Here is a 26,497-nt window from a genome sequence, read left to right on the forward strand (position 1 = left end):
CCACGGCCTCGGTGTTTAGTTTACACACGCATCGTGTTTACCAAACGCGGATTGACGAGAGCCAGCACCAATGACGATTGAACCCACAACAGGAAAGTGGAGAAAAGTCGTGAAACATTCGACCAATCAACCACTTATTTGCTAAATAAATTATTGTTCATTTTTTTTTTGCTGACGACTCTCATACACCGCATGAAATCACAACAGCACAAACACAAATTATTTTACACGTATTTATCCTTGTGTTATGCTTGTAAGTTAGTTATTTATCTCAGTGATATCCTTTCTTGATCACCCATTGTTATCCGTTCTTTGTAATAAACATTTTTGACCACGTGACGCGGTGACGCCCGGAGCCGGAAGTTGCGCTTCAGATCGTCATGTCGGCAACCCTGCAGGTGTGAGATACCTGGGCTCGGTTTCTTTACACGGCTCTTTGTGTCTATAAGTCTGTACCATTGGTATATATATCGTGTATGACACGAGTTACTGGTTCACTGGGAGTTCGATGACGGCTCTTAAAAAAAATTCCCACGGTTTAGCCGTACTGGGTTGTTTCGCGTCGATATGAAAGACAGGGCCGCGAAGCCTGGTGTGTTTATTTTTAATTCCTCATTAAAAACAAATATCATACAGGCTGCTTCATTCCTCTGGCGTCTTCTTGTGGATAACTCGGCCCTGCTGACGTAAACCAAACGAACACTTTAACACGTTAAACCTCGATTGTTTGTGTTGAAGTGTCTTGTGTTAAAGGCTCCATCACTGCGCATCCGCTTCCACTTCCACAGGAGTGGTGATGGAGCAATCTATTTATTACATATGCAAATATGGCTGAATATTTTTATTTTATTTCTTCCAATTGTTGAATTTCCAGCAATGGCTTTGGCTGTATCATGACTACGCTTCAACATAAATAAATGAAATTGCTTGTTGAGCATGGAATTGCCGGAATAACTTTGTCATATCTCCATGATCTCTGAAAAAAAACAAAAACCTGGAGTTTGATCTTTCAAGGTCACCAGATTTGCCTTGACCTTGTGACTTCAAATAGTGTGAGGGAATTTTGTTGCCATGGTAACCGGAAGTGCCTAAACCAAATTTCATCATTTTTGGCATATAATAGGACACTCATACCAAGATACCACAGGCCAAAGTGGAAGTCAATCGGGATCGAAATGACGTTTTTATCGCAATTTGAAATTCGACCCCTGACCGCTAAGAAGGGTGTTGGTGTGACACTCCAATGAGACATATGGTTGGATGCAGAATTGGAAGATGCACATTTTGGATTTGGTTTGAAGTCGATACGACCATTTTAGCGGACGTTATTGTGAAAATAAGAATTTCGGTTTTTCAGTGACCTTGACCTTTGACCTAGATTCACCAAAAACGACAAGTGTCTAAGTTGGACCATGGCCGACGTCTGTACCCAGTTTGGTCATGATCGCTGAAACGGTGTGGCTGCTACAGGGTAAACAAACAAACAGAGAGACACACAAAATGACACACACAACCGACCAACATCATTGCCGAAATCGGAAGGATTCCGGCAATTGATAAATCAAACGGGGTGGATATATTGTAATCTGCTCCGTCAGTCTGTCTGTCTGTTACGCTATCTCCTGAACGGTTGTGCAAAAATTCACCAAACTTGGTAGTTATTTATGATCACCACAGGGCAAGTAGGTGCAAGAACAGTGAAATTTTTGGACGCCACCCCGTGGGTTTTCTTTTTTTTTTATCGTAGAAAACAAATTTTTTTTCAGGCACCGCCCCCCAAAAAATCAGAATTGTACAATAAATGGGTGCCAGTTGGGCACCTTAAAAAAGTTAATGGGGCAGAGCTCCACATGGATTTTTAGTAAGTCATCTTGTTCAAATTGGAATGGAAGTCTGACGAACCTCCGTGTTTTGATGTTTGCAGAAAGCAATTGATCTTGTCACCAAAGCTACAGAAGAAGACAAGGCAAAGAATTATGATGAGGCACTGAGGCTCTACCAACATGGAGTGGAGTATTTTCTACACTCAATGAAATGTATGTCTGCTGCTGTTTATTGCCTTCACCACCGAAGAATGACGGAGGTTATGTTTTCACCTCTCTGTATGTCTGCCTGTCTGCCTGTGAGCAGGATATCTCAAAAAGTTATGGACAGATTCGGCCAAAATTTGGTTGATAGGTTGGGTGTGTGACTAGGGCAGATTGATCAGACACTGGTGAAGATACGGCTACGGATCCGATAATTTAAGTGATTCTTCACCATTGAGTGATTGTGCCAAAAATGATATATAGCACGATATCCCAAAAAGTTATGGATGGATTCGGACGAAACTTGGTGGACAGGTTGGGTGTATGACAAGGAAGAATTGATTCGATTTTGGTCAAGATCTGAATCTGGATACGTTGTGGATGGGTTATGACAAAACTTGATGGATGAGTTGGGTAAGTGACAAAGACGAGCCGATTTGATTTTGGTTCAGGTACGGATGTGGATCCGGCTTGTTCGTGGGATACAAACATAAACTCTTCAGCCTGGTGGAGGTATGTGCCTCACCGAGTGCCGTTCTAGTTTTGTTTAATGTTTTGTCAATATTTATTTGCAGATGTCCTGTCATGTAACACCAATTTTTGACTTTTGAAATCTCAACTTTGTGCTTTAAAACTCAGACATATAGATGTGCAAGGAACTCCAGGATCTAACATTTCTTTTGGAAACTATCTTTTCTCGCAATCACAATATCTTTCTCAAGCATTGATTTTGGGTAAAAGGTTCTCTCTTCTCCTTCTCCTTCTCCTTCTCCTTCTCCTTCTCCTTCTCCTTCTCCTTCTCCTTCTCCTTCTCCTTCTCCTTCTCCTTCTCCTTCTCCTTCTCCTTCTCCTTCTCCTTCTCCTTCTCCTTCTCCTTCTCCTTCTCCTTCTCCTTCTCCTTCTCCTTCTCCTTCTCCTTTTCCTTTTCCTTCTCCTTCTTTTCTCACACACACACACACACACACACACACACACACAATAACAATGGATTAAAAAAGATGGTGGGACTGAGCCAGACAGACAAGTGTAGGTTCTGCAAGACAAACAGAAAGTACTAGTCACCTTCTTTTGGAATGTAAAAAATTATCAGAACAACTTTGCACACAATGGCACAACAAAGTATGCAAAGTGATTCATTGGCATATCTGCAAAAATTTCAACATCCCAGTTCCAGTAAACTCATGTAAAGGCAAACCAAGTGTGATCATTAAAGGTAGACATTTGTTAAATTTTGCATTGTTCAGTTAAGCGGTTTCTCCTGCGAAGATTTTCAAAGATTTTCCCTTTGATCCAATATGGCTGCCAGACCATGTGACACATGATGGTCATTTTTATGAAAATCCTGTTCAAATTTCAAGTCAATTGGATGAAAGTTCAGGATTTTATAAATTCAGCCAAGGTTGACCTTTTGGTCCATTTTGACATCAAAAATAATTGGTAGTTGAATTCAATGACCAAATGTGCAAATCCTGTTCAAATTTCAAGTGAAAGTTGAGGATTTTAGAAATCTGGTCTATGTTGACATTTTTTGGCCTATGTTGACCTCAAAAATAGTTGGTGGTTGAATTGAGTGTGGTGATAAGAATATCTTGTTCAAATTTCAAGTCAATTGCATGAAAATTTACAATTTTAGAAATTCCGGCCGATGTTGACCTAAAACATAATTGGTGGTTGAATTAAGTGACCTGATATGCAAATCCTGTTCAAATTTCATGTCCATCACATAGATGAAAATTGAGGATTTCAGAAATTTGGCCTTTGATCTTTTGGCCTATGTTAACCTCAAAAATAGTTGGTAGCTGAATTTATTGACCTGATATGCAAATTGTCTTCAAATTTCAAGTCCATTGGATGAAAATTGAGGATTTTAGAAAATTGGCTAATATTGACCTTTGGCCTATGTTGACCTCAAAAGTGACCACTATATGACATGCTCATGTAACATGTGGTAAAGTTTCAATTTCCTCCGCTAAACGGTTTTCTATGTAAGCTCTTAACAAAATGCAGACACGATGTACGGCGTACGCCATACGTACGTACGCTATCGATAGCTTAACCCTGCTTTTTGCTTCACGAGCGCAGGGTAAATAAGGACGTCATGTTCATGTACGACCTGATGATCCCATCGAGCCTGAACATCGAAAACAAAGCTTTGCGACCAGGCGTTGTTCTCAGGAGCAAAGCCTTTTAACCAGACATCGTTCTCAGGAACAAAAAGGAAAAGACAGCATTGCTGACTGAAATATCAGTAGCCAGCGGTTTTTGGCTTAAATAATGCAGAAATCAAGAAATGACCAAATACCTGGACCTCCAAAATGAGATCAAGAGATCATGGATTCTGAAGAGCATCAAAATTGCACCAGTGATAATTGGAGCAACAAGAATAATCACTGAGATTTATAAAACCTTCCCTGGGAATATTACCACAAATGAACTACAATTTGAGGCAGTTCGGTGATGGTGATGACCTGAAAAGAGCCCTCAGAACAAAACTCTGATAACAACAAAGTTGAACAGCTTGGTCCATGAACTGTGATCCCTTACTGAAGCGAATGTGGATGCTTTGAGTCCTCCGAGGACTTCGTTCAATCTCCTCAAACTCTGAAATGGAGATAACAATCAACACACACACACACACACACACACACACACACACACACACACACACACACACACACACACACACACACACACACACACACACACACACACACACACACACACACACACACACACACACACACACACACACACACACACACACACACACACACACACCTCTTGGATTATTGTTACTTTTCTAAACTTCTCTATCTTTTCAGTTCTTTTTTTTGTTTGTTTAATTTTAGGCCTTGTTGAAGACAATACAGTCTGTAATTGCAGCCTTTAACATTAAAAAGTAAATAAATATATCCTGTATTTGGGGCCACAACCAATACCAGACTGTGGTGTAATGTTTGGCATGTCCGCTCTGAGTCTGGGAGCTCGATGGTTCACCCCACTGCTGTGTTTTAACAAAGACTTTAAAAACTCGAGAGTGCATAAAACACGATACCTTTGCAGTGTTACACAAGGAAATTCGATGCAGAAGGAGACAATTCGGCCCATCATTCCTGCACCACATCAACACCAGACCAATTTTATCCGTCACACAACACAGTTTATTTGGGGGAATGAGGGGAGGAATGTGGATGAGCCATTGTGGCATGCCAAGTGATACCCCAAGGGTATCAAAATAAAAATTGGGAAAGATATTAATTTTAATTATTTATAAATTAAAAAAAATTCTGTGGGTGGGGCGAAGGCGCCCAAGAAACAAGAAAGACGTAACCACACACCACCCCTTGATGAGACCCCCACAGACACGACACTCCACACAGATGCATACAATCAATAACGCTTTGAATTCAGATGAAAAAGTTAAATTTTCATTTTGCCTAATCTCCACATGCCTGCCGTATCATGAAGATGTTTTTTTTTTTTTTTCCACAAACTCCATACCAGTTTTTACATGCGTTGTTTTCAGTAATGGCTTCTTAGAGTCAGGTCAGGTCAGATTAGATCTGTGACTTGCTCCAGGTACCTGTACTAACCTGTTCCATGATCGGGTTGTTGGCGACTAAACCGTCTTCCCTACCAAGTTTCTTGGTGAGGAGGGTATATGATATGGACACCCAGCAGGATGAAGAACAAAACCTGTCAAAGGGCAGAGGAGCTCTTTGTGAGCCAACGGCCATCCATATCTAATGCCCAACTGTGTCTGCGGTCGTCCTCCTGCAGTTGGGTTACTTTTTATTAGGAGGTTGGTGGCAGGATTTGCACTCCGGCCACCGTAAAACCCTTCATTCCGCAAAGCATTCTAAAAGCATCCAAAAAAATCTGAAAACCCACTCCGTGGGAGTACCTCCTGTGCAGCTGCACTTCGTAGGGCAGCTCACCGGATGACGGGATTGGGGCAAAGCCTTCGTGACCCCCAATCTTTGATAAGAGGAGGGAAACCACGGGGCAACCTTCCCGGGTCAGATTGCAGGAGAGTGTGTCGGGGTGGTGCTGAGGTGTCCTCCACCAGACGGCGGTCTCCTTGGTTTAACCTGAGGCGCTCCCTTTGGGTGGGTGCCTGGAACGTCCTATCCCAAAGAGAGGATGATCACTTGTCTCTTTTATCATCGGGGCTCAAGTGGTTGGACATCGGTATTGCAGCACTTTCTGAGTTTCCGAGACCGGATAATGGCGAGTGGTTACACCAACTATTGGTCTGGTCGCTCTGATGGTTACTATGCCCAAGGAGTTTCTGGAGCCGTATCAAGAGTATGACAATGCGAAACTTTAAAATTATTTACTTCGCGGATCGTAACTTGCATTCATTTAATTATTCACAATATAGGGAATCGTTAATGCTTCAAAAATTCTCCAACTTAAACCCAGATGGTGACGTAAATTTGTTTAAGCATGAGTTCTGATAGTCGAATATTATATCAAATATATGCCTGGTGTTGGCTTAATGGTTTGGGTGGTGGGCTTGGGATCCTAGGATCCTGACTTCAAATCCCACTCGGCAGTTCAATTAATACCAGGTGGGATTGACTCTGCCTGTCATCCTTCTGAGGTCGGCAAAATGAGTGCTAGCTTGCTGGTAACCCGTGTCGGAGTGGCGACCCGTCCAGGATTGTGCCCAGTAGCCAAGGAGACTGATTCGGCAGTACCAACGCTCTGCACAAAGTATGGTCCCGATGGATGGATGGATGGTCCAATAAGATGACTCCAATGATAATTGAGGTAACCGGTCAACGAGCGTATTATGAGACAAAGGATTTGTCACTCGTTGGGTGTCATTTCCCTGGTCTCTGAATGTTCTCCGTCATCAGAGAACTGAGTCGAGTGATCTCACCGTGAAGTCGAGTGATCTCACCGTGAAGGACGCATTCTATGCCACAATCAAATCTGTGGTTGATCAGTGCCCCGGGCGAGATACTCTTCGAGTCTTGGGAGATTTAAATGCATCGACTGGAACTGAAAAGGATGGTTATAAGATATGTGTTGTTCCCCATGGGTCTGGAACTGTGAACTAGAAGAGCACGAATTTCCTTGACTTTGCAAGAAGTCATGGACTTAGGGTGGCTGGTTCGTGGTTTCAATGCCCACAGGCTCATCACTGGACTTGGTATTCCAACGCTGGTGGTGTGGCAAAGAAGATTGATCATGTGCTTGCTGATTGTCGCTTAAGGATGTTCCAGAACTGCAGGGTCTGCCGGAGTGCTCAGTTCCCCAATACTGACCACAGGCTTGTTGTTGCAACTCTGAAGTTGCAGCTTAAATCCAGGAGAATGGTACCATCCCAGCCTTGGCTGGATGTTGGCAAGGTCAAGGATGAGAGGGTAGCTGAGGAGTTTGCGAACAGGCTGAGTGGAGATTTGGGGGATCCTGAAGAGTTGTGGAGTGCCTTCAAGACCACTGTCCTTGATGTTGCCGGGAGATGTCTTGGAACTCACCGTTGGGCGAAGAAGAATTTTGCCTCTCAAGGGACACTGGATACCATTGACTAGAATCACAGGGCCAGGCTGAATGGCAGAGCTGAGCTGTTTAGGGAGCTGAGGCGTAAAACTGAATGTGCACTCAGCGTGGACAAGGAGGCCAATGTGCGAGGAATCTGGGAAGGGGTAGAGCATCACCTGTGGTCAAGAGATTGTCGTCCTGCTTGGAGAAATTTGCGCATTGCATTCCTCCAAGCCTGTTCCTCGGTGTCCTGCAGTTAGAGCAGTGGGTGGTGAGCTCTTGATAGAGGCGTCCGAAGTGAAGGCCCGCTGCGCCAGTTACTTTGAGCGGCTGTACCAGGCTGATCCACCGGCTGTTGAGTTGGATGTCAGGGGTGTTGCAATCCCTATTGCTGACCCTCCAATCAACTGTGGTTCACCTTCGTTTGTGGAAACACAGGCTGTGTTGAACCCGTTGAAATGGGGTAAAGCTCCTGGAATCCGTGGCATCCATGCTGAACTTCTCAAGGCTGGTGGAAATGCTGTACTTGTGTAATTACATGCAGTACTGTGCTCTGCCCAGAACACAGGCATGATCCCAACTGACTGGAAGAATGGCCTTGTTGGCCCTCTCTGGAAAGGGAAGGGTGATCACCAAGACTGCAACAACCACTGAGGGGTGACGCTGCGCTCAGTACCGGGCAACATCTTTGCTCAAATAATTTGTGATAGGGTTCTCCGCCATCTACTTGAGCACCAGCGTCTAGAGCAGTCAGGCTTTACACCAAAGATGTCAACGATTACTGTATCCTTGCTATTCGGGTCCTCACCGGATGCAGACAATAGTTTTGGCAGGGGAAGCTTGTAGCCAATGTTGATCTCTGTAAAGCTTTTGAATCAGTGAATTGGGATGCCCTCTGGAGAATTCTCAGTTTTCGTGGGGTGCCACCAAAACTGATCAATCTGATGTCTGAACTATACTCTGGTCCTGAGAGTGCTGTGAGATGTGGTGATACCATCTCTGACTTATTTCCAGTTGCTACTGGAGTTCATCAGGGGTGTGTTTTGGCCCCCATACTTTTCAGCACTTGTATGGACTGGATTCTGGGGAGGATGTCGGAGAGATCAAGCTGCGGTGCATCGTTTGGGAATGTCAAGATTTCTGACTTTCATTTTTTCAGTTGATGCAGTCATCCTTGCGGAGACTAGATATCCTTTTGGGAGCCCTCGAGGTGCTGAATGAGGAATTTGAGCCACTGGGATTATGGGTTTCCTGGGTCAAAATTGAGATCCAGGCTTTCAATGACATCTTGGATATCTGTACCTATTTGTGGTGAGGATGTTGAGGTCACGGAGAGATTCACTTACCTTGGCATTTCTATTCATGTCTCTGCTGGCTGGAAGCCAGAGGTCAACAGACGTCTGGGTCGGGCCTGGGGAGTCATTGATTCCTGGATCATGGGGTGCAGCGCTGCCGGTACCTGTGTGGGAGGAGGAAAGTCCGAGTCTTCAGGTCCTTGGTGTTTCCAGTCTTGCTCTGGGGTTGTGATACTTGGTCACTGACCAGGCATCTGAGAAGGAGACTTAATTCCTTTGGTACCAGGTCTCTTCGGAGAATCCTTGGCAATCGCTGGTTGGACTTTGTATCCAACGAGTGATTGCTGAGAGAGACTCAAATGAGATTTGTTACTTGCATAGTCCGTGAGCATCAGCTGCGGCTGTTTGGACATGTGGCTCGTTTTCCTGACGCTGATCCTGCTTACCAGATTCCCTCAGCGAAGGAGACTAGTGAGTGGAGGAGGCTGATGGGCCGACCACGTTCCTCATCGTTGCAGCAGGTTGATCGGCATCTCAACGAGATGGAGGATGGGCCAGGCATCTGCCTGGGGGATGGCCAGACGGATGCCCCTGGAGTACCGGCAGAAAGTGGATGCAGCGACGCGCTGCTCCGGCGCATGCTCTCGTACTTGACCTGACCTGACCTGACCTTACCTTCTTTCTTGCCAGCTCTCCATGGAGGGCAGCTTTCTGAAGGGAACGGGATATTGTTGATCATGAACACTGACCCCCATCCTGGACATGGTATTGCAGATCTTTCAGTCATTTTGGATTTACAGTGACATCCCAAACCAGATTCCTGCTTGCCCGGCTGCTGAGTTTGGATGGGTGATCTGATCTGGTAGAGGCTGGGTGGTATGATACGTCTTCCATTCCTTCATGATGGATTCGCCGAACTCAAGGGGATAATGAGATTCTTATAACCCTTGCCTGAATGGTGCTTCTCCATCATTCTATATCTGATTTCTTTGGAAAGTTCCTTGGTTTTCATGCTTGCCTTGTTGGTTGACCAAGTGAGTTGCACCTTAAAACTCTGCATATAAGTGGGAGAGCTTTGTTTTTCAAGTTAAACCACTGATTACATACAGATGAAGCCAATTACACTTATTTTGTAACTTTCAAATAAATAATTTTCCCCTGAATTGGTTTTGGGTGAATTGGGCAAAAGTTTGAATACTTACTGAGAATCATCTGATTTTTATTTGTTAATCAAACTTATTAACATTTTATCTGTACTTTTTTAAAGCTTTATCACTTTGGAGTAGTTTGTGAAGACTCTATATGTTAAGTTTGATTTGAAAGCATCATGAAATCAGCTCAGGTGGCATTGAGAAGGGGGTGGGGGTGGGGGTGGGGGGGGGGTCATGAATGATTTTGCAAGCCACTGCAGCTGAGTCTAGCTAGGCCTGGAATCAATCTAGTAGCCCTGTACTGATCCCTCTCTATCACAGCTTCGGCCTTCCTGACTCGTGGTGACCAAAACTGCACACAATATTCTCGATAGGGCTTCGTTAAGTGTTCAAGAATACATGGCACTCTACTTCAATTTTCATTAAAATAATATTACACATCGTTTTAATAAATCCGGAAGTTTAGCGCCACTGAAGGAGTCTCAGACATCACCTTTATGGCCTTAAATACACTGTAATAAGATGACATTGAGTCGCAGTTTAGAAGATTGAGGCTTTTTTGCTCACCATAGAACACAGCATCAATCAGACTCATACTTTCATATTGGCAAGTATTCTTCATCACAATCACCTCTTGCACAGCACGCCCTCTCATGCTGTATATCGGCGTATATATTGTTGCGAATTCGCGCCCGCCGGCGCGGGAATGGCCGTAGAAGGAGAGAGGTGAGGGTGGTGGAGGGTTTAATCGGCGGTGGTTTGATGGTTTCGGCGGTGGTTTGATGGTTATGGCGGTTGAGACGTGGTTGGTTCAAAATAAAGAAAGAACAAAAAAACGGCTATCTCAAAGCGTCGCAGTCCAAATAAATCACATAAATTCCCTCTAAACAACGGGTTTGGGGCTAACTACACATGTACTTAGAGTTATCTCACCTAAGGGCCTTGAATGGTGGTTTGCGAATTTCCACAGCCGTAACAATATATATATATATATATATATATATATGTATATGTATATGTGTATATATATATATATATATATATATATATATATATATATATATATATATATATATATATATTTATATATATATATATATATATATATATATATATATGTATATATGTATTTGTGTATATATATATATATATATATATATGTATATGTATATGTGTATATATTGTTACGGATTCACGCCCGCCGGCGTGCGGACGGCCACGTAACTCGAATCGCGGCACGTCGCCCACCGGACGGACAATCCAGTCGTGACCCTCTCGGACTAACGCCGGGAACCAGTCACGGGTGGACCTTTCAGTCTCACCGCGATCGAGCCAATCGGCCCCCGCGTGGGATAGGGTTGCTCGCCAAATTCGACCTACCTAAGTACCCACACGGAGGGTAGACTGGGCGATCGCACCTCGCCGCAGGTCGACTTCGGACACGGGCCACTTAAGCGACCCGTTCCGTACTATCGGGATAACCGAGCGGTGTTATCGTCGGCCTCGACGGTTCGATTAATTATCGGGCGTATTCAGCCCACTACCAACCCTTTACGTGAAGCAAGATGAGGATTCAATGAAAGAAATGACGAAGCGAAGCGGGAAAACAGTTCAACATAAAGCACATTTATTCGCGATGAACGGAAAGCACACATATACAATTCCACCAAAAGCACATAGAAAAGGAGAAGACAAAAAGCAAATGCGACTATGCAGATCTAATACCGACCACGCGAGCACACGGCAACACTTATACAATTTTACTTCACAGACGGCGCCGACAACACACATTCCCAAAGCAAAAGAAAAGAGAACCACCCTCCAGGATGAGGGGGTAGGCGGGCCTGGGGCCGAGACCGTGTCGGGCCTACCCGTCTGATGATGAGACGCGGAGCGGCGGTGGTGCCTCAACTCCGCGGGCCTCGCGGACAGTGTCCGGCAGGGGGTGGGAAGGGGGCCCCCTTCCGTCGCACTATCTCAGCGCGGGGGGAAACAGGAGGGGGTTGCTGATGCTCGGGGAAAGGAGGATATAACCCTGTCTCGGGTCCCGCGGCGAGCGTCTCCTCCTCCACCTCGGTCGCGTTGCTGGCCTCTCTGGTGTGCAGCTCCCGGCACCGACGCGAGCACCCCCTCGTCTGCCTTCGCCGCCGCCGCCTCTCCACAGCTCCGTCCTCTTCGCTCCGACTCCGCGAACTCCCAACTGCACTCCTTCCAACGCACACCCTTTTCTGACGAACGCAGCCGCTTATATAAGCCCCGTGGCTTCGCCTTTGACCCCCTGCCTTCGACCTTTCACCTCGCTCCCCATTGGCCCGAGAAAAAGTGGGCGTGAATGCTTTTTGATCCATGAATTTGCATATAGCGACCGCCCTCCAACGCCCTGGAGGCGGGGCCAAATCGCCCCTCGCTCACCGATTGGACGGAACAAAAGTGGGCGTGAGTGGTTTTTGATCCGTTTTTCTGCGGAAAGTCCGTGGTTTTGTACACGCTGTTCGGCGCGCGCCCTGCACGAGTCCAATACCGGTACCCACAAGCGGCGCAAGAACGGTGGCGATGCGACGGTTGCGAGGTGTGACGGTAAAGGTCGTGGCTGTTGTGGTAAAGCGGCGTTGTGGTGGGTGGTTGATGTTGTGATGACTGCTGAGACGTGGTTGGTGGTGGTAATCATGGCGGTTGGTCCAAAATAAAGATAGTAAAAGAAAAACGGCTATCCTGAAGAGTCGCAGCACGCATGAATGACATTTATTCCCTCTAGACAACGGGTTTGGGCCTAACTACACATATACTTACCGAGATATCTCACCTAAGGGACCTGAATGGTGGTTTGCGAATTTGGTAACCACAACAATATATATATATATATATATATATATATATATATATATATATATATATATATATATATATATATATATATATATATGTATATATATATATATATATATATATATATGTATGTATATCATGGTTCTTGGAAGTATTATGAAGGAGATTTGTGTTATGCAGTGTTCAAGCATATAATTGAATTTAAAAGGGTTTAAAGGCGAACATAAAATATATTCCAGGGTTGACCACCGTTTTCTCGAGGGGCTATTACATCACCCCATCTAACATGTTACATAAGTAATTCTTCCCTGTTGTGCACGCCATTATGACATACTTAAAAACGGGAAGCTTAATGTTTGCAATGATTTTCAATTTTGTTTGACTGCCAGGAAGGCAGAGTAAAAGTATTATCTCACTCCTATCTGCACATGTGCGTTCAGGATGAGCCAATATACGGTAAAACAGCAGTCTTCTCTTTCTGTTCATGTTCCGATTCGTGTTCAACATAGAACATTCAATTTAAATATGTTGTTCCTCGATCATAAACTGAAAAGATGGAGCAACAGACATAATCCAATTGCTTAACCCCACTCTTCGTTTCACATGCGTGGGTTAATAATGCATGTTTCTTCTTTGCTTGACACTCGGTAGTGAAAAAGGACAGACCACGGAAACTGACAAACAACCATAGGTTGGCAATCTCTTAGTGTCAGCTTTGATTGTTCTAATGGTCCCCTCCTGCTGTGTGTGTGTGTGTGTGTGTGTGTGTGTGTGTGTGTGTGTGTGTGTGTGTGTGTGTGTGTGTGTGTGTGTGTGTGTGTGTGTGTGTGTGTGTGTGTGTGTGTGTTCATATCTATTTATATATATATATATAATATTCTGCGCCCCCTTTCAAAATTTTCACCTTTTGTTGCCTTATAGCCTGGAATTGTTATATTAAATCAGACTTTTTCACCTTTATTTACACATTGTAACCCACAACTTCCAAGTGAAAAACACATTCTACAAATTTCATAAAATTAAATAAAAATACAAAACTAGAATACATTGGTGATTATTTATTGGTGTGTGTGTGTGTGTGTGTTTATGTATATATGTCAAGACACACACACACACACACACACACACACACACACACACACACACACACACACACACACACACACACACACACACACACACACACACACACACACACACACACACACACACACACACACATACACACACACACAGTCGAGGCCAATAATATTGGCACCCTTGCACTTTTTTCAAATATCTCACAATTTTCTCTAAAAATAAGTTGAAATTGACAAAAGTATTTGTTCTCCACAATTCTTTATCTCACTGTTAATATTACAGAACCTTTGTTTTTGGTTCAGAATTTAATATATCCTTTAAAATCAGAAAAGAAATAGATATGGCATTGACAAAATTATTGACACCCTGGACTTAATATTTGGGAGCACAGCCTTTGGACAAAATAACTGCAGTCAAGCGCTTCCTATAGCCATGAATGGGCTTCCTACACATCTGTACTGGCAGTTTGACCAAACACTCTTCTTGTGCAAACTGCTCCAGTTCTCCCAGATTTGAAGGGTACCTTCTCCCAACTGCTGTTTTTAGATCTCCCCACAGGTGTTCAATGGGATTTAGATCTGGACTCATTGCTGGCCACTTCAGAACAGTCCAGTGTTTTGTCTTGAACCATTCCTGGATGCTCTTTGAAGTGTGTTGGGGTCATTGTCCTGCTGCAAGACCCGTGACCTTCGACGGAGACCCAGCTTTCTGACACTGGGTTGAACATTGCACTCCAAAATGCTTTGGTAATCTCCTGATTTCATGATGCCGTGCACACATTCAAGGCACCCAGTGCCAGAGGCAGCACAGCAACCCCAAAACATCACTGAACCTCCTCCAGGTTTGACTGTAGAGAAGGTGTTCTTTTCTTTGAAGGCTTCATTTTGTTTTCTCTTAACATGGAGATGATGTGCTTTACCAAAAAGCTCTAATTTTGTCTCATCTGTCCCCAGGACATTCTCCCAGAAGGATTTTGGCTTGTTCAGGTCTGTTTTGGCAAACTCCAGTCGTGCTCTCTCTCAGCAGTTGGGCCCTCCTGAGTCTCCTACCATGGAACCGCCTTTCATCGAGTTGGCGAGCTGTTGAAACTTGTTGTTGAAATTTGTTGAGGCGCGAGTTGAAACTCTCATACCTTGTGTCTGAAGGTCAGCTTGAATCTGTTTGGCAGTTGATTGAGGTGCTTTCTCCACCATTCAAACAATCCTTCGCTGAAGTCTTCGATGAAGTTTTCTCTTGCTACCACGTCCAGGGAGGTTGGCTGTTGTGCCATGGGCCTTAAACTTCCTGATAACATTGCATATGGTGGACACAGGAACATCAAGGTCTCTGGAGATGGACTTGTAACCTTGAGATTGTCCATGCTTGACGACAATCTTGTGTCTGACCTCCTCAGACAATTCTCTGGTTTGTTTTCTTTTCTACTTGCTCATTGCAGTACACGCAGTGACGCAAAACAGCAGAATGACTTCTTTTCTCCATTCAAACTGGTTGAATGAGTGATTTTTATATTGCAGGCACCTGCAACTCAACACAAGTGAGTTCATTTCCAGAGTTAAGGAGAATCACCTGCTTGAAATCTAATTATTTCCAACAACTTCTAAAAGGTGCCAATAATATTGTTCGGGCCATTTTTTTGTTTTCTTTGTGGAATAAGCTAAGATTTAGGATTATTTTTCAGCTTTTTCTGTTTTGTTCCACTGCAAACCAAACAAGTCTGAAGACGACGATGGTTGACGAGCGGTATTTGACGATGTAGATTGTTTCAGAAGACAAGGATGAGACAATGTAATAATGTTTGACCAAGTTATGAAAATGATCAACATGATGTGGTACGGGTGACAGGTTATTAGCTGCAAAATGTTGAAAACCCGGTTTCGTTCAACAACTTTAAAAATTTGACCTTTGCATAACCTTTAAAGGTCACAAAACAATGTTGTGGACATTAAAATAGGGAAACAGGATACGTGCTATAGCTTATTGGAGTTAGTTCGTTGAAGCAGGTCGAAAACCCGGTTCGATTCCCACAACTTTGAAAATTTGACCTTTTTGAACGTTAAAGGTCAAAGGTCAAGGGTTATGACCTTTGGTGCAAAACTTCCTCTGGAACATTCCAGGAACAATATAACGTCTTATTGGCTATATGGCATTTCGCACTCCTCGGATTATCCATACTTTGATGAAATCAGCGTAAAAACAAGCTTGAAGGGGGCGCCACGGGCAAGGTGTTTGAGATAGAGCAAAATGGTTTCAAGACTTTAGGTGGGGAATGACCTCAAGATTATGCAAAAAAATATTGTCATCCTAGCTCTCAAAGTTTTGGCGGTTGTATGATTGTTACGTCAAAATTCGAAATTTTCTAAGTCCGTGACCTTGTGACCTTGACCTTGGGTTGAAAACGAAAAATCGAGCTCCGTGGGGCTATGCAGGTGCCATTGGGCTAACCAAATACCAAAACCCCTGCCAGATTCGACAAACCCCTCAGAGAAGATGGATTTTTACGTCAAAATTCGCAATTTTCTAAGTTCGTGACCTTGTGACCTTGACATTGGGACGAAAATGAAAAATTGAGCTCCGTGGGGCTATGCAGGTGCCATTGGGCTAACCAAATACCGAAACCCCTATCAGATTTGACAAAACCCTTCAGAGAAGATGCAAATTGAAATCGGCTACCCCCTAAAAACACAATTCGCAATTTTCTAAGGTCGTGACCTTGTGACCTTGACCTCGGGACAAAAATGAAAAATCAAGCTCCTTGGGGCTATGAAGGTGCCATTGGGCTAACCAAATACCGAAACCCCTATCAGATTTGACAAAACCCCTCAGAGAAGATGCAAATTGAAATCGGCTACCCCCTAAAAACACGTTTTTTGGGCGTGGCTCCACCCATAATGTGCGCACCACACCCATTTTCATGAAAACACAACTAGATCATGATATACACCTCCCACCAAAATTTTATCAGGATCGGATCAAAACCCACGGAGCTATGCTCGGGACAGACACAGACAGACAACAATAACGAATATAGTGGTCACTTATTTTTTTTGTGAAAATATTTTTTTGTGAACCAATAAAATAATACATCTGTGGATACTAAAATATTTTTTAATTTCAACAATTTTGTGGAAGAAATGGTGCATTATTTGAAAAAAGTGCAAGGGTATCAATATTTTTGGCCACGACAGTATGTTGGGTAGTCGATGGAGTTGAAAAAAAAAATTCTTTTGAAAAATTTTTTTTCGATAAAAATTTTTTTTTCGATTAAAAATTTTTTTTTCAATCTATTTGATCTACCCTTATTTGTTGGTCGTGGTGTCAGTCTGTCCGTGTGTGTGTTTGTCGGGGGTTTTTGATCCCCTTGCAGTTCGATTTTTATGAAATTTGGGTAGTTGGACCAGTTTATGACCTCGTTGTGCCGCGTAGGTACTGGTTGCGAATGTATGGAGTTTGGTTGCCCAGCAACGGGACTTTGAAATTTTTGAAAAATCATTTAAAAATTTTATTTTCAAAAATCGGGCCACGACCGACTGTGGGCAGTACATTCAGCCATATTGTCAAAAATTTCCAGCCGGATCCTATGAAAACTGTCGGAGAAGATAGACTTTGAAAGAACCCTGGTCGAAAACAATAAAAAAACGAAGTTCGTTATATCTCAGAGACTATGAGTCAGATATACATGAAACTGGTATGGTAGGTTCATGGTATGTCCTAGTTATGTGTGAGAAAGAACCGTTGCTATGGACCCCTTCATTGTCTAGCAACGGCCGAAAAACCTCTGTGGGGGTATTTTAACGAAAAAACAATCTGCAGCATTAACCCTTGAAGCTAGAATCATGAATTTTCTTGTGCTTAATCCTCAGGTCATTCCCCATCAAACGGGCCCATCGCGTCAGGTTCTATTGGGTAGTCGACTACCCATGTCCGCCTACCGGCTTGTATATACGTATATATGTTTCCTCCATAACTCCAAAACCATGAAACCTATCAGCCTGAAACTTTGCATGCATACTTTGGGAACTCAAAGGGAGTGCATGAGTAAACATTGAGTGTTTGGATTTATTAAAATACCCCTTTTGAAGATAATTAACCACCTTATTTAAATATATCCTTTACCAGGTCTATCCTCGGGACACCGCTCTCGATGGGGTCTTAAGGCGAATCCTCTTTTACCTTGCGGGGTCGTAATTTGGCCTTGTTCGGCCTGCTCAACAATGCCTTCAGTTGGAACAGGCCACAACAGTCTATTCACGATAAAGCACTCAAAATGTTTATTTTTTCACTTTCCTCACTCGTATCATCGAATGGCTGATCTACATACACTATGAATCACTGTATACATCGGTTTTGTAATTGCTATAGTTTTTAAATTTGGAGCTTGAAGCGAGATTTCATGCATTGTATGATGCATTTTTCCATGATCTATTCTCACGGACAAATTCAAATTTATAATCGAAATATAATTTGAGTTTGAAGAATCGGATCATGTGGATTAAATCACACTATCTGGAGTGAAATCTGAAAATGTTAAGAAATCGGCGATGTTTTTAATTTTTTGTGGGTATGTACCATTGCTATTGCTTGCCAAGCCAGCTTTTCCTTATCAACCATTTAATTGAAGTGCTTGCTTGAGTGCTCAAGCCACTTGCCGAGCGCCCTACAGTCGATAGTGGTACAATTCTTGTCCCGATCGGGATGTACATTCAGCAGTTGCAACAAGGTAGAACTACGTATTGGTAGATTTCGATCTGTAAAGAAGAGACTCTCTGCAGGTGTGTGTGCATGCCTGCGTGCTTGGTTACGGGCACCGTGGTGGTAATGTTTCATCCCGTATCTTATGTTTATGATGTATGGCGTAAGTTTTAACTTTTAACCTCAGCAGTGTATGAGCGATCAGGTTTTCCTTTGTCATAATCACTGTTTCAAAAGCAATTTGTTATTTTATATGAACCGTGTGTGCTTTACAAAGGTTATATAGTTTCTCTTTGTGAGTTTCAGAGCAAAATACATTTGATAACTTCCGATTTCCGAGCCGTTTACCGTATTGACATGTTTTCTAAATTACCGAGCCAAATTTCTACCTGTGACATGACGATTGCCAGCTGTTTATAAAATGGAGAGTAAAAGGGATGAAAGAGAGAAAAAAGCAAGAATTAGAATTAATAAGGAGAACTGTAAAAAAAATTAAAAATAAGTGTGAAAGGAACATAGAACAAAGATGTCGGGAAGAACCCAAATAGATACATTTCAACATTTACTCCCCAGGCTCAAACGCACCACCATCTATAAGCTATCAGAGGTCCAACAGCAGGGAAGCACAGTCCACACAGCATCAGGGAAGCATAGTCCACACAGCATCAGGATATGGTACAAACGTAATCAAACGGAAGACCGAAAGGGAACCTAAAGAAGCACAGAACAAAGTTGCAGTCATCAGGAGTCAATAAATGTAGCGCTTTTGCAATTGTTCTGTCCATTTTCCTACTCCAACAATCCTGGACTGGTTTGGTTGAGTCCACATTTACGTTCAATTTTATTTTATTTTCCTCATAAAATGATGAATATTTTATATATATATATATATATATATATATATATATATATATATATATATATATATATATATATACATTTTAATTTTTGGTTGTGTGCAATAGCCCAGAGACAAATTAACTTCCTTGCGTTGGAATCACAAACATGGCTTCAGCAGTTATTGAGGTAGGTTGGGCAAGTTAACCTCCGCCATCGAAGATCGGAGGTTACTGTTTTCACCCCTTTCTGTTTGTTACTTACTAAATCTAAAGATTTCGTAAGTATATTGATGACTTCCGTTTCTGTTTGTTACTTACGAAATCTAAAGATTTTGTAAGTATATTGATGCCTTCCGTTTCTGTTTGTTTGTTTGTGTGTTTGTTTGTGTTTGTTACTTACGAAATCTAAAGATTTTGTAAGTATATTGATGACTTCCGTTTCTGTTTCTTTGTTACTTACGAAATATAAAGATTTCGTAAGTATATTGATGCCTTCCGTTTCTGTTTGTTTGTTTGTTTGTTTGTAGGCACGATAACTCGAGAACGGAAGAAGCTACCAATGTCAAATAACACCACGTGATTCAGGAGGGTGGTGGCTAGCGCTGATTAGATTTTGGTCAAAATCGGTCAAAGGTCAAGGTCAATGTGAGGTCAAACATCCAAAACATTCGATTTTTGATGGTTTGGTACAGAATCATCGTAGAAACTTCTGGTTTGCTTCTCTACCTTCTTTCGAGACAGCTTTTATTTGACAAGGTCAGAGGTCAAGTTGACGATTTCGTAAGTACCAGTCTATGACTGCTTGTTTGTTTGTTTGTTTGTCGGCACGATAACTCGAGAACGGAAGAAGCTACCAATGTCAAATTACACCACATGATTCAGGAGGGTGATGGCTAGTGCTGATTAGATTTTGGTCAAAATCGCTCAAAGGTCAAGGTCACAGTGAGGTCACATTCGATTTTTGATGGTTTGGTACAGATAACTCGAGAACGGAAGAAGCTACCAATGTCAAATTACACTACTTGATTCAGGAGGGTGATGGCTAGTGCTGATTAGATTTTGGTCAAAATCGGTCAAAGGTCAAGGTCACAGTGAGGTCAAATATTCGATTTTTGATGGTTTGGTCCAGATAACTCGAGAACGGAAGAAGCTCCCAATGTCAAATTACACCACGTGATTCAGGACGGTGATGGCTAGCGCTGATTAGATTTTGGTCAAAATCAGTCAAAGGTCAAGTTCACAGTGAGGTCAAACATCCAAAACATTCGATTTTTGATGGTTTGGTACAGAATCATCGTAGAAACTTCTGGTTTGCGTCGCTACCTTCTCTCGAGACAGCTTTTATTAGACAAAGTCAGAGGTCAAGTTGACGATTTCGTAAGTACCAGTCTATGACTGCTTGTTTGTGTGTTTGTTTGTTTGTTTGTAGGCACGATAACTCGAGAACAGAAGGAGCTACCAATGTCAAATTACACCACGTGATTCAGGAGGGTGATGGCTCGTGCTTATTCGAGTTTGGTCAAAATCGGTCAAAGGTCAAGGTCACAGTGAGGTCAAACATCCAAAAAATGATAACTCGAGAACGGAAGAAGCTACCAATGTCAAATTTCACCACGTGATTCAGGAGGGTGGTGTCTCGCGCTGATTAGATTTCGGTCAAAATCGGTCAAAGGTCAAGGTCACAGTGAGGTCAAACATCCAAAACATTAGATTTTTGATGGTTTGGAACAGAATCATCGTAGAAACTTCTGGTTTGCGTCGCTACCTTCTCGAGTGACAGCTGTTATTAGACAAGGTCAGAGGTCAAGTTGATGATTTCGTAAGTACCAGTCTCTGACTGCTTGTTTGTTTGTTTGTAGGCACGATAACTCGAGAACGGAAGAAGCTACCAATGTCAAATTACACCACGTGATTCAGGAGCGTGGTGGCTCGCGCTGATTAGATTTTGGTTGAAATCGGTCAAAGGTCAAGGTCACAGTGAGGTCAAACATAATTCCATAAATTACTGTGGAGAAATGGAGTATTTTTGCTTCGCTCGACATTATGAGTTCGTTTTTACTTCGATTTTTATTTTGTCTTAGTTTTTTGCGATCGCTTAGGACGCTTAAAACTCGGTTGTCGAAATTCTGGTAAAAATCGGATGTTTTGGAGACGTTTTAAGATCGTATAAAAAATATTTCACTCGACGCGTCACGGGTCGGCCCATGATGCAGTGCGCTCGAGCAGACGCGTCGTTGAGTCACGTATGGTTTTGCGTGTGCGCTGACGGTGTTTTCGATAAAGATGGTGTTTAAAAGTCATTTTTTTACCCCAATAAAGGTTATCGTCGCATGCCTGACTCGCTGAGCCGTCGGATTATGTAAAGATTTTTGGTGGATGTCCGAATATTACGGTTTTGTGACTTTGATAAAATAATATTGAATAATTGCGTGGAGAAATGGAGATTTTTTCTTCGGTCGACCTTACGATTTTTGATGGCTTGGTACAGAATCATCGTATAAACTTCTGGTTTGCGTCGCTACCTTCTCTAGAGACAGCTTTTCATAGACAAGGTCAGAGGTCAAGTTGACAATTTCGTAAGTACCAGTCTATGACTGCTTGTCTGTTTGTTTGTTTGTTTGTGAACAGCATTACGGAAAAAACTCCTCGACGGATTTCGACGAAACTTGGTGGGGGGGGGGTTAGGTATGGTCCAAGGATCATGCCATTAGATTTTGGACTTGGTCCCCCCCCCAAAAAAAAATTGTTGGAGAAAAAAAAATTTTGCAACTTTTTTTTCAACAAAATTTCGATTTCTTGTTTTTGCATTTCTGCATGTTTTAAGTGATTTCCAACCCTCCCCCCCAAAAAAAAATGTTGGAGAAAAGAACTATAACTGTCAGCACTGGTGACATCATATTTAATGAATAAGATGTATGGTTCACTTGAGTTACCCAGCAGTATTGGTGGCGGAGGTTTTGCACTCTCCTGAGTGCCCCCCCCCTCTCGTCTTACATTGTTTTTCGAGGGGGAGAAGAAGTACAAATTGGCATTTTAATGATATCTCATTATGGTACTTCAGCGATGTATCCTGGCATCTTTTTAAATCTTGGTAGTTCAAAAACGCTCAAGAATATAATATATGGCTCTTAAATGCTCATGACTTCACTCCATAGTAGTTTATAAGTGTATCATTGTGTACACTTTGGAACGGGCAGCCATTTTTTCCCTATATCATCCCTCTATATGGAGTACTATCTTACCCCATGATGAAGCTTGTACAATCTTTGTGTATTTTCACTTCGTGAAGATATCCTTTGCTTTAGAGTTGGTTACCGGTACTTGGTAAGACGCACATCTTCGTCTTTTTAATTGCACATGTCCATTAAATAAATCACCCAGCTTAACATGTTCACAGGAGGCACTCCCACAAGGTTTCAAAGTCCATTCACTGGTAGCGAGCGATCTGGGGTTTGCGTCCCCTCTGGCCTTGCAACAGCCCACATGGTTGGGAGTTTGCAGTATGTGCAGATTGCCCGTTCAGCGAGCTGAGAAAGTCTCCAAGTATTTTGTTGTGCAGAGGCACAGTCCTTTCCCTCTGGTACTTTTCCAAGTATTTTAGGCATCTTTTAGAAGCTCTGTTAACAGTTTAGGTAACAATCCTTATCTCACACGCACGATATACTTTATGGTGCCCCAAATACCGCCGTTTCCTGTGGTTTCTGCGCATGCTTCCCGAGCACTCTGTAGCAGATTGTCATTTTAATAGTCATGTTTTGGGGTAACTCTGAGTTGTCATTTTGAGGTTTCTTTTTAATTGATGATCTGTCTTGATGCATTTATGCAAAGTTGAGGCATGTGCTTGGCAGATGAGGCACAAAGCGAGAAAGCCAAAGACAGCATCAGGGCTAAGTGCAAGCAGTACCTGGAAAGAGCCGAGAAGCTGAAAGACTATTTGAAGAACCAAGAGCAAGGCAAGTCTGGAAAGAAGCCCGTAAAGGAGTCACAGAATGACAAAGGGTGAGAATTTTGCTTCTAATATATTTGAGTTGAACCTGTGCAAAACAGAGTTCCGTCTCATTGTTGATGCTTTAACCAGTTTGCAAACCATGCATCATAGTGGATGTCATCCTCAAGGGCTGTTGTTGTCGCTCAAGTTTGCTTGCTTTTTTTTGGTCATGAATATCTGTTAACAATAGCACATATCTACGTCCTCTAGAAGTTTGGTGCTGCTAAAGCGATGTTTTAGGAGAAAGTTCGCCAGGTGGTGAGCGAGCTATCGTGAGCAGCCTGTGACTGCTGGTTGCATAATTTTTCTGGGGGCACGGCTGTTCCGCTGATGCAGTGCCCTCTTTGAGCATTACACTGATACTCATATTGCTGACCTCGGAAGGATGACAGGCTGAGTCAATCCCACCTGATGTTACTTCAATGGCTGACGGGCTCAAACTGAGAACCCTTAGATTTTAAGCCAGCCACCTTAACCGTTAAGCTAACACCAGGCTTCACCGGGTGGTTGATCACTGTTTTCTTAGCTCTGGCTAATAATGAGGTTTCAATTTGTCTTACGATCCGAATGTCCGAGTTTAATCTGTTGAGCGATTTTAACCTCCTTTGTTTAATCTGTAAAGGTGTTTAAGTATATATTTCTTATTTGGGTGTGCACATGTGAAACATTTCTTGAACATTTTAAGACCATGGGCTTTCCATCCTGAATCATGTCATTGTGAAATCGCTGTGTACCCCCATGTGCAATGTCGTCAACTTCAGGATTGTGGTACATACCCGAAATTAGGTACAGTACATTGCTCATTTTCAACTTATTCCACCAATATTAACAAAAGCAATAGAATATGAATTCAGACAATTTATTGGCTATTTTAACAATGTGTGGTTATTTTTACACCAAAGAATTGTTCAAAAGAAATCATGGAATCGTTTTGTTGAACAAAATTTAATCTAAATTTTTTGATTCATCAAAGTAGCCGCCTTTTGCAGATATAACAGCTGAACATACTCATGGTATTCTTTCTACAATGGAAATCAAATATTGTTTGGAAAGTTCTTCCCAACACTGTTGCAGAATTTCCCACAAATGTGTTGCACTTGAAACCTTTACTATCCGAAAACATGGACCATCTTCTATCTTCTCATCCAAACTCTCTCTTCCTCTTATGTGGCGACTTCAATTGTCATCACGCCAGTTGGCTAGGTGTGGGTACCTCTCTCACCTGCCATGGGACATCAGCAAAAGCTTTCTGTGACTCATTGGGACTGACTCAATCGGTCAACTTCCCGACCCGGATCTCAACCAATGGTACTCCATCTCTTCTGGATCTGATTTTGACAAATTTCCCTGACAATATCTGCTGCTCTTCCTTCGCTCCAATCGGTTCTTCTGACCACGTCCTTGTTAAAGTGGACATCTCTCTGGCTGTTATCAGAGAACCACCTCACCGCCGTCGAGTCTGGCATTTCACTCAAGCCGACTGGCAGGGTCTCCGAGCAGCCATCAAACTTACAGACTGGTCTCCTATCACTACTTTCTCAAACATCAACTCATCCTGGGAATTCTTTCAAAGAAACTTGCTCTCCCTCATGCACAGATTTATCCCCTCTCGTGTTCAGTTGTCTTACCCTTCCTCCCGCCCTTGGTTTACTGAAGCTTGTGGCGAGGCAGTTGTCCTGAAACAACTTGCCTTTGCCTCATGGAAAGCAAACCCAACTGAGGGCAATCTCAGTTCTTTCCACAAAGCTCGGAACAAGTGTGTATCTACCCTCAGGAGAGCCAGAAAACAACATCTTTCTCATCTCAAGTCTGAACTCTCAAACCTCTCTCCCTCCTCAAAATCCTGGTGGCGTTTAATCAAATCTGTTTCTGGTGTATGTTCCCTCTCCATCCCCTCCCTTACCTCAAATGGCCGCACTGCTGATTCCACATGTGATAAAGCTGAATGTCTAAACTCGGTGTTTGCAGCTAAATCTTGTGTCCCAAACCCATCACTATCTCTACCCACTTTACCCAGTCGCACCAAACTGTCCCTGGACTCTGTATCCTTTTCTCCTGACAAGGTGGAGAGCTTGCTTTCAAACCTTGTAGGTTGCTTGTAGGTTTCAAACTTGTAGGTTGCTTTGCTTTCACCCTTCTGTCCAGTTCATCCCAAACCAGCTCGATGGGGTTTAAGTCTGGAGACTGTGCAGGCCATTCCATGATTTGAAGCCTAACGTCTTGTTCTTTTATTCTAAGGTAGCTCTGACATAACCTGAAGGTATGTTTTGGGTTGTTATCTTGCTGGAGGATGAACCCCTGACCAATTCAGGTGTAGCCCTTTTGATTCAGGGTGCCAGTCACTGGATCCAGCAAAAGAGAGCCAGATCATCATGCTTCCCCCCCCATCTTTGACAGTTGGTGTCACACACTGAAGAATCTTCCTTTTGCCTACTCGACGGCATACAAAAACCCTGTGTGATGAACCGAAGATTTCAAATTTTGATTCATCGGTCCATAAGACCTTCCAGTTTTCAGTAGTCTACTGGCGGTGCTGCATGGCCCAGGCAAGCCTCTTTTTCTTATTTTGCCATCTTAGCAATGGCTTTCTTACTGCCACTCGACCTGTCAAACCTGCAGCTCAAAGTCTTCTCTTTACAGATGAAACGGAGACTTCCTTACTTCGACCAATGTTAAACTGTGCTTGAAGCTGCTGTCCTGTGAGCCGCCTATCACGCAAGCTGTTGACTCTCAGAAACTTGTCTTCTGATTGTGTCGTGGCTTTGGGTCTGCCAGACCTCTTCCTATTAGAGTTTCCTCCATTTTCCAAATGCCTCTTGATGGTGTAGGGAACTGTACTGACTGACACCTTGGCTTCTTTGCAATTTCTCTGAAGGAAAGACTGACACTCTTAAGGGTTATAATGGTCTGACTGTCTTCCTTTGTTAATTGTCTTTTTCTCGCCATTATGATGGCAATATACTACTTCCTGCACTGCAATATTGTCCAAATAATGCTTCAGAGGGTGTAGCAGCAGAGTCTGTTCCAACACTGCTTTTATACAGACAGAGGGTTTGTAACAAATCACCAAAAGTTGGCACACCTGTAGGAATTGTTTGCATCAACTTTC

At 42.9% G+C, this 26,497-nt stretch overlaps 1 protein-coding gene across 1 annotated transcript in view; it reads left to right on the forward strand.

Moving 5' to 3' along the window:
• The first annotated feature begins 307 nt into the window (after window positions 1-307).
• VPS4A (vacuolar protein sorting 4 homolog A) overlaps window positions 308-26,497 on the forward strand; it is a 101,773-nt gene continuing 75,583 nt past the window's right edge. Inside the window, exons 1-3 of the mRNA XM_085888981.1 lie at window positions 308-398; window positions 1,925-2,036; window positions 23,249-23,399. Of these exons, the coding sequence (XP_085745107.1) occupies window positions 381-398; window positions 1,925-2,036; window positions 23,249-23,399 (281 nt within the window). The 5' untranslated portion in view covers window positions 308-380. The remainder of the gene's footprint in view (window positions 399-1,924; window positions 2,037-23,248; window positions 23,400-26,497) is intronic.

The sequence above is a fragment of the Eptatretus burgeri genome, chromosome 7 (assembly GCF_056783735.1).
Source record: "Eptatretus burgeri isolate ZD-2024b chromosome 7, Ebu_testis_v1, whole genome shotgun sequence".
NCBI lineage: Eukaryota > Metazoa > Chordata > Myxini > Myxiniformes > Myxinidae > Eptatretus > Eptatretus burgeri.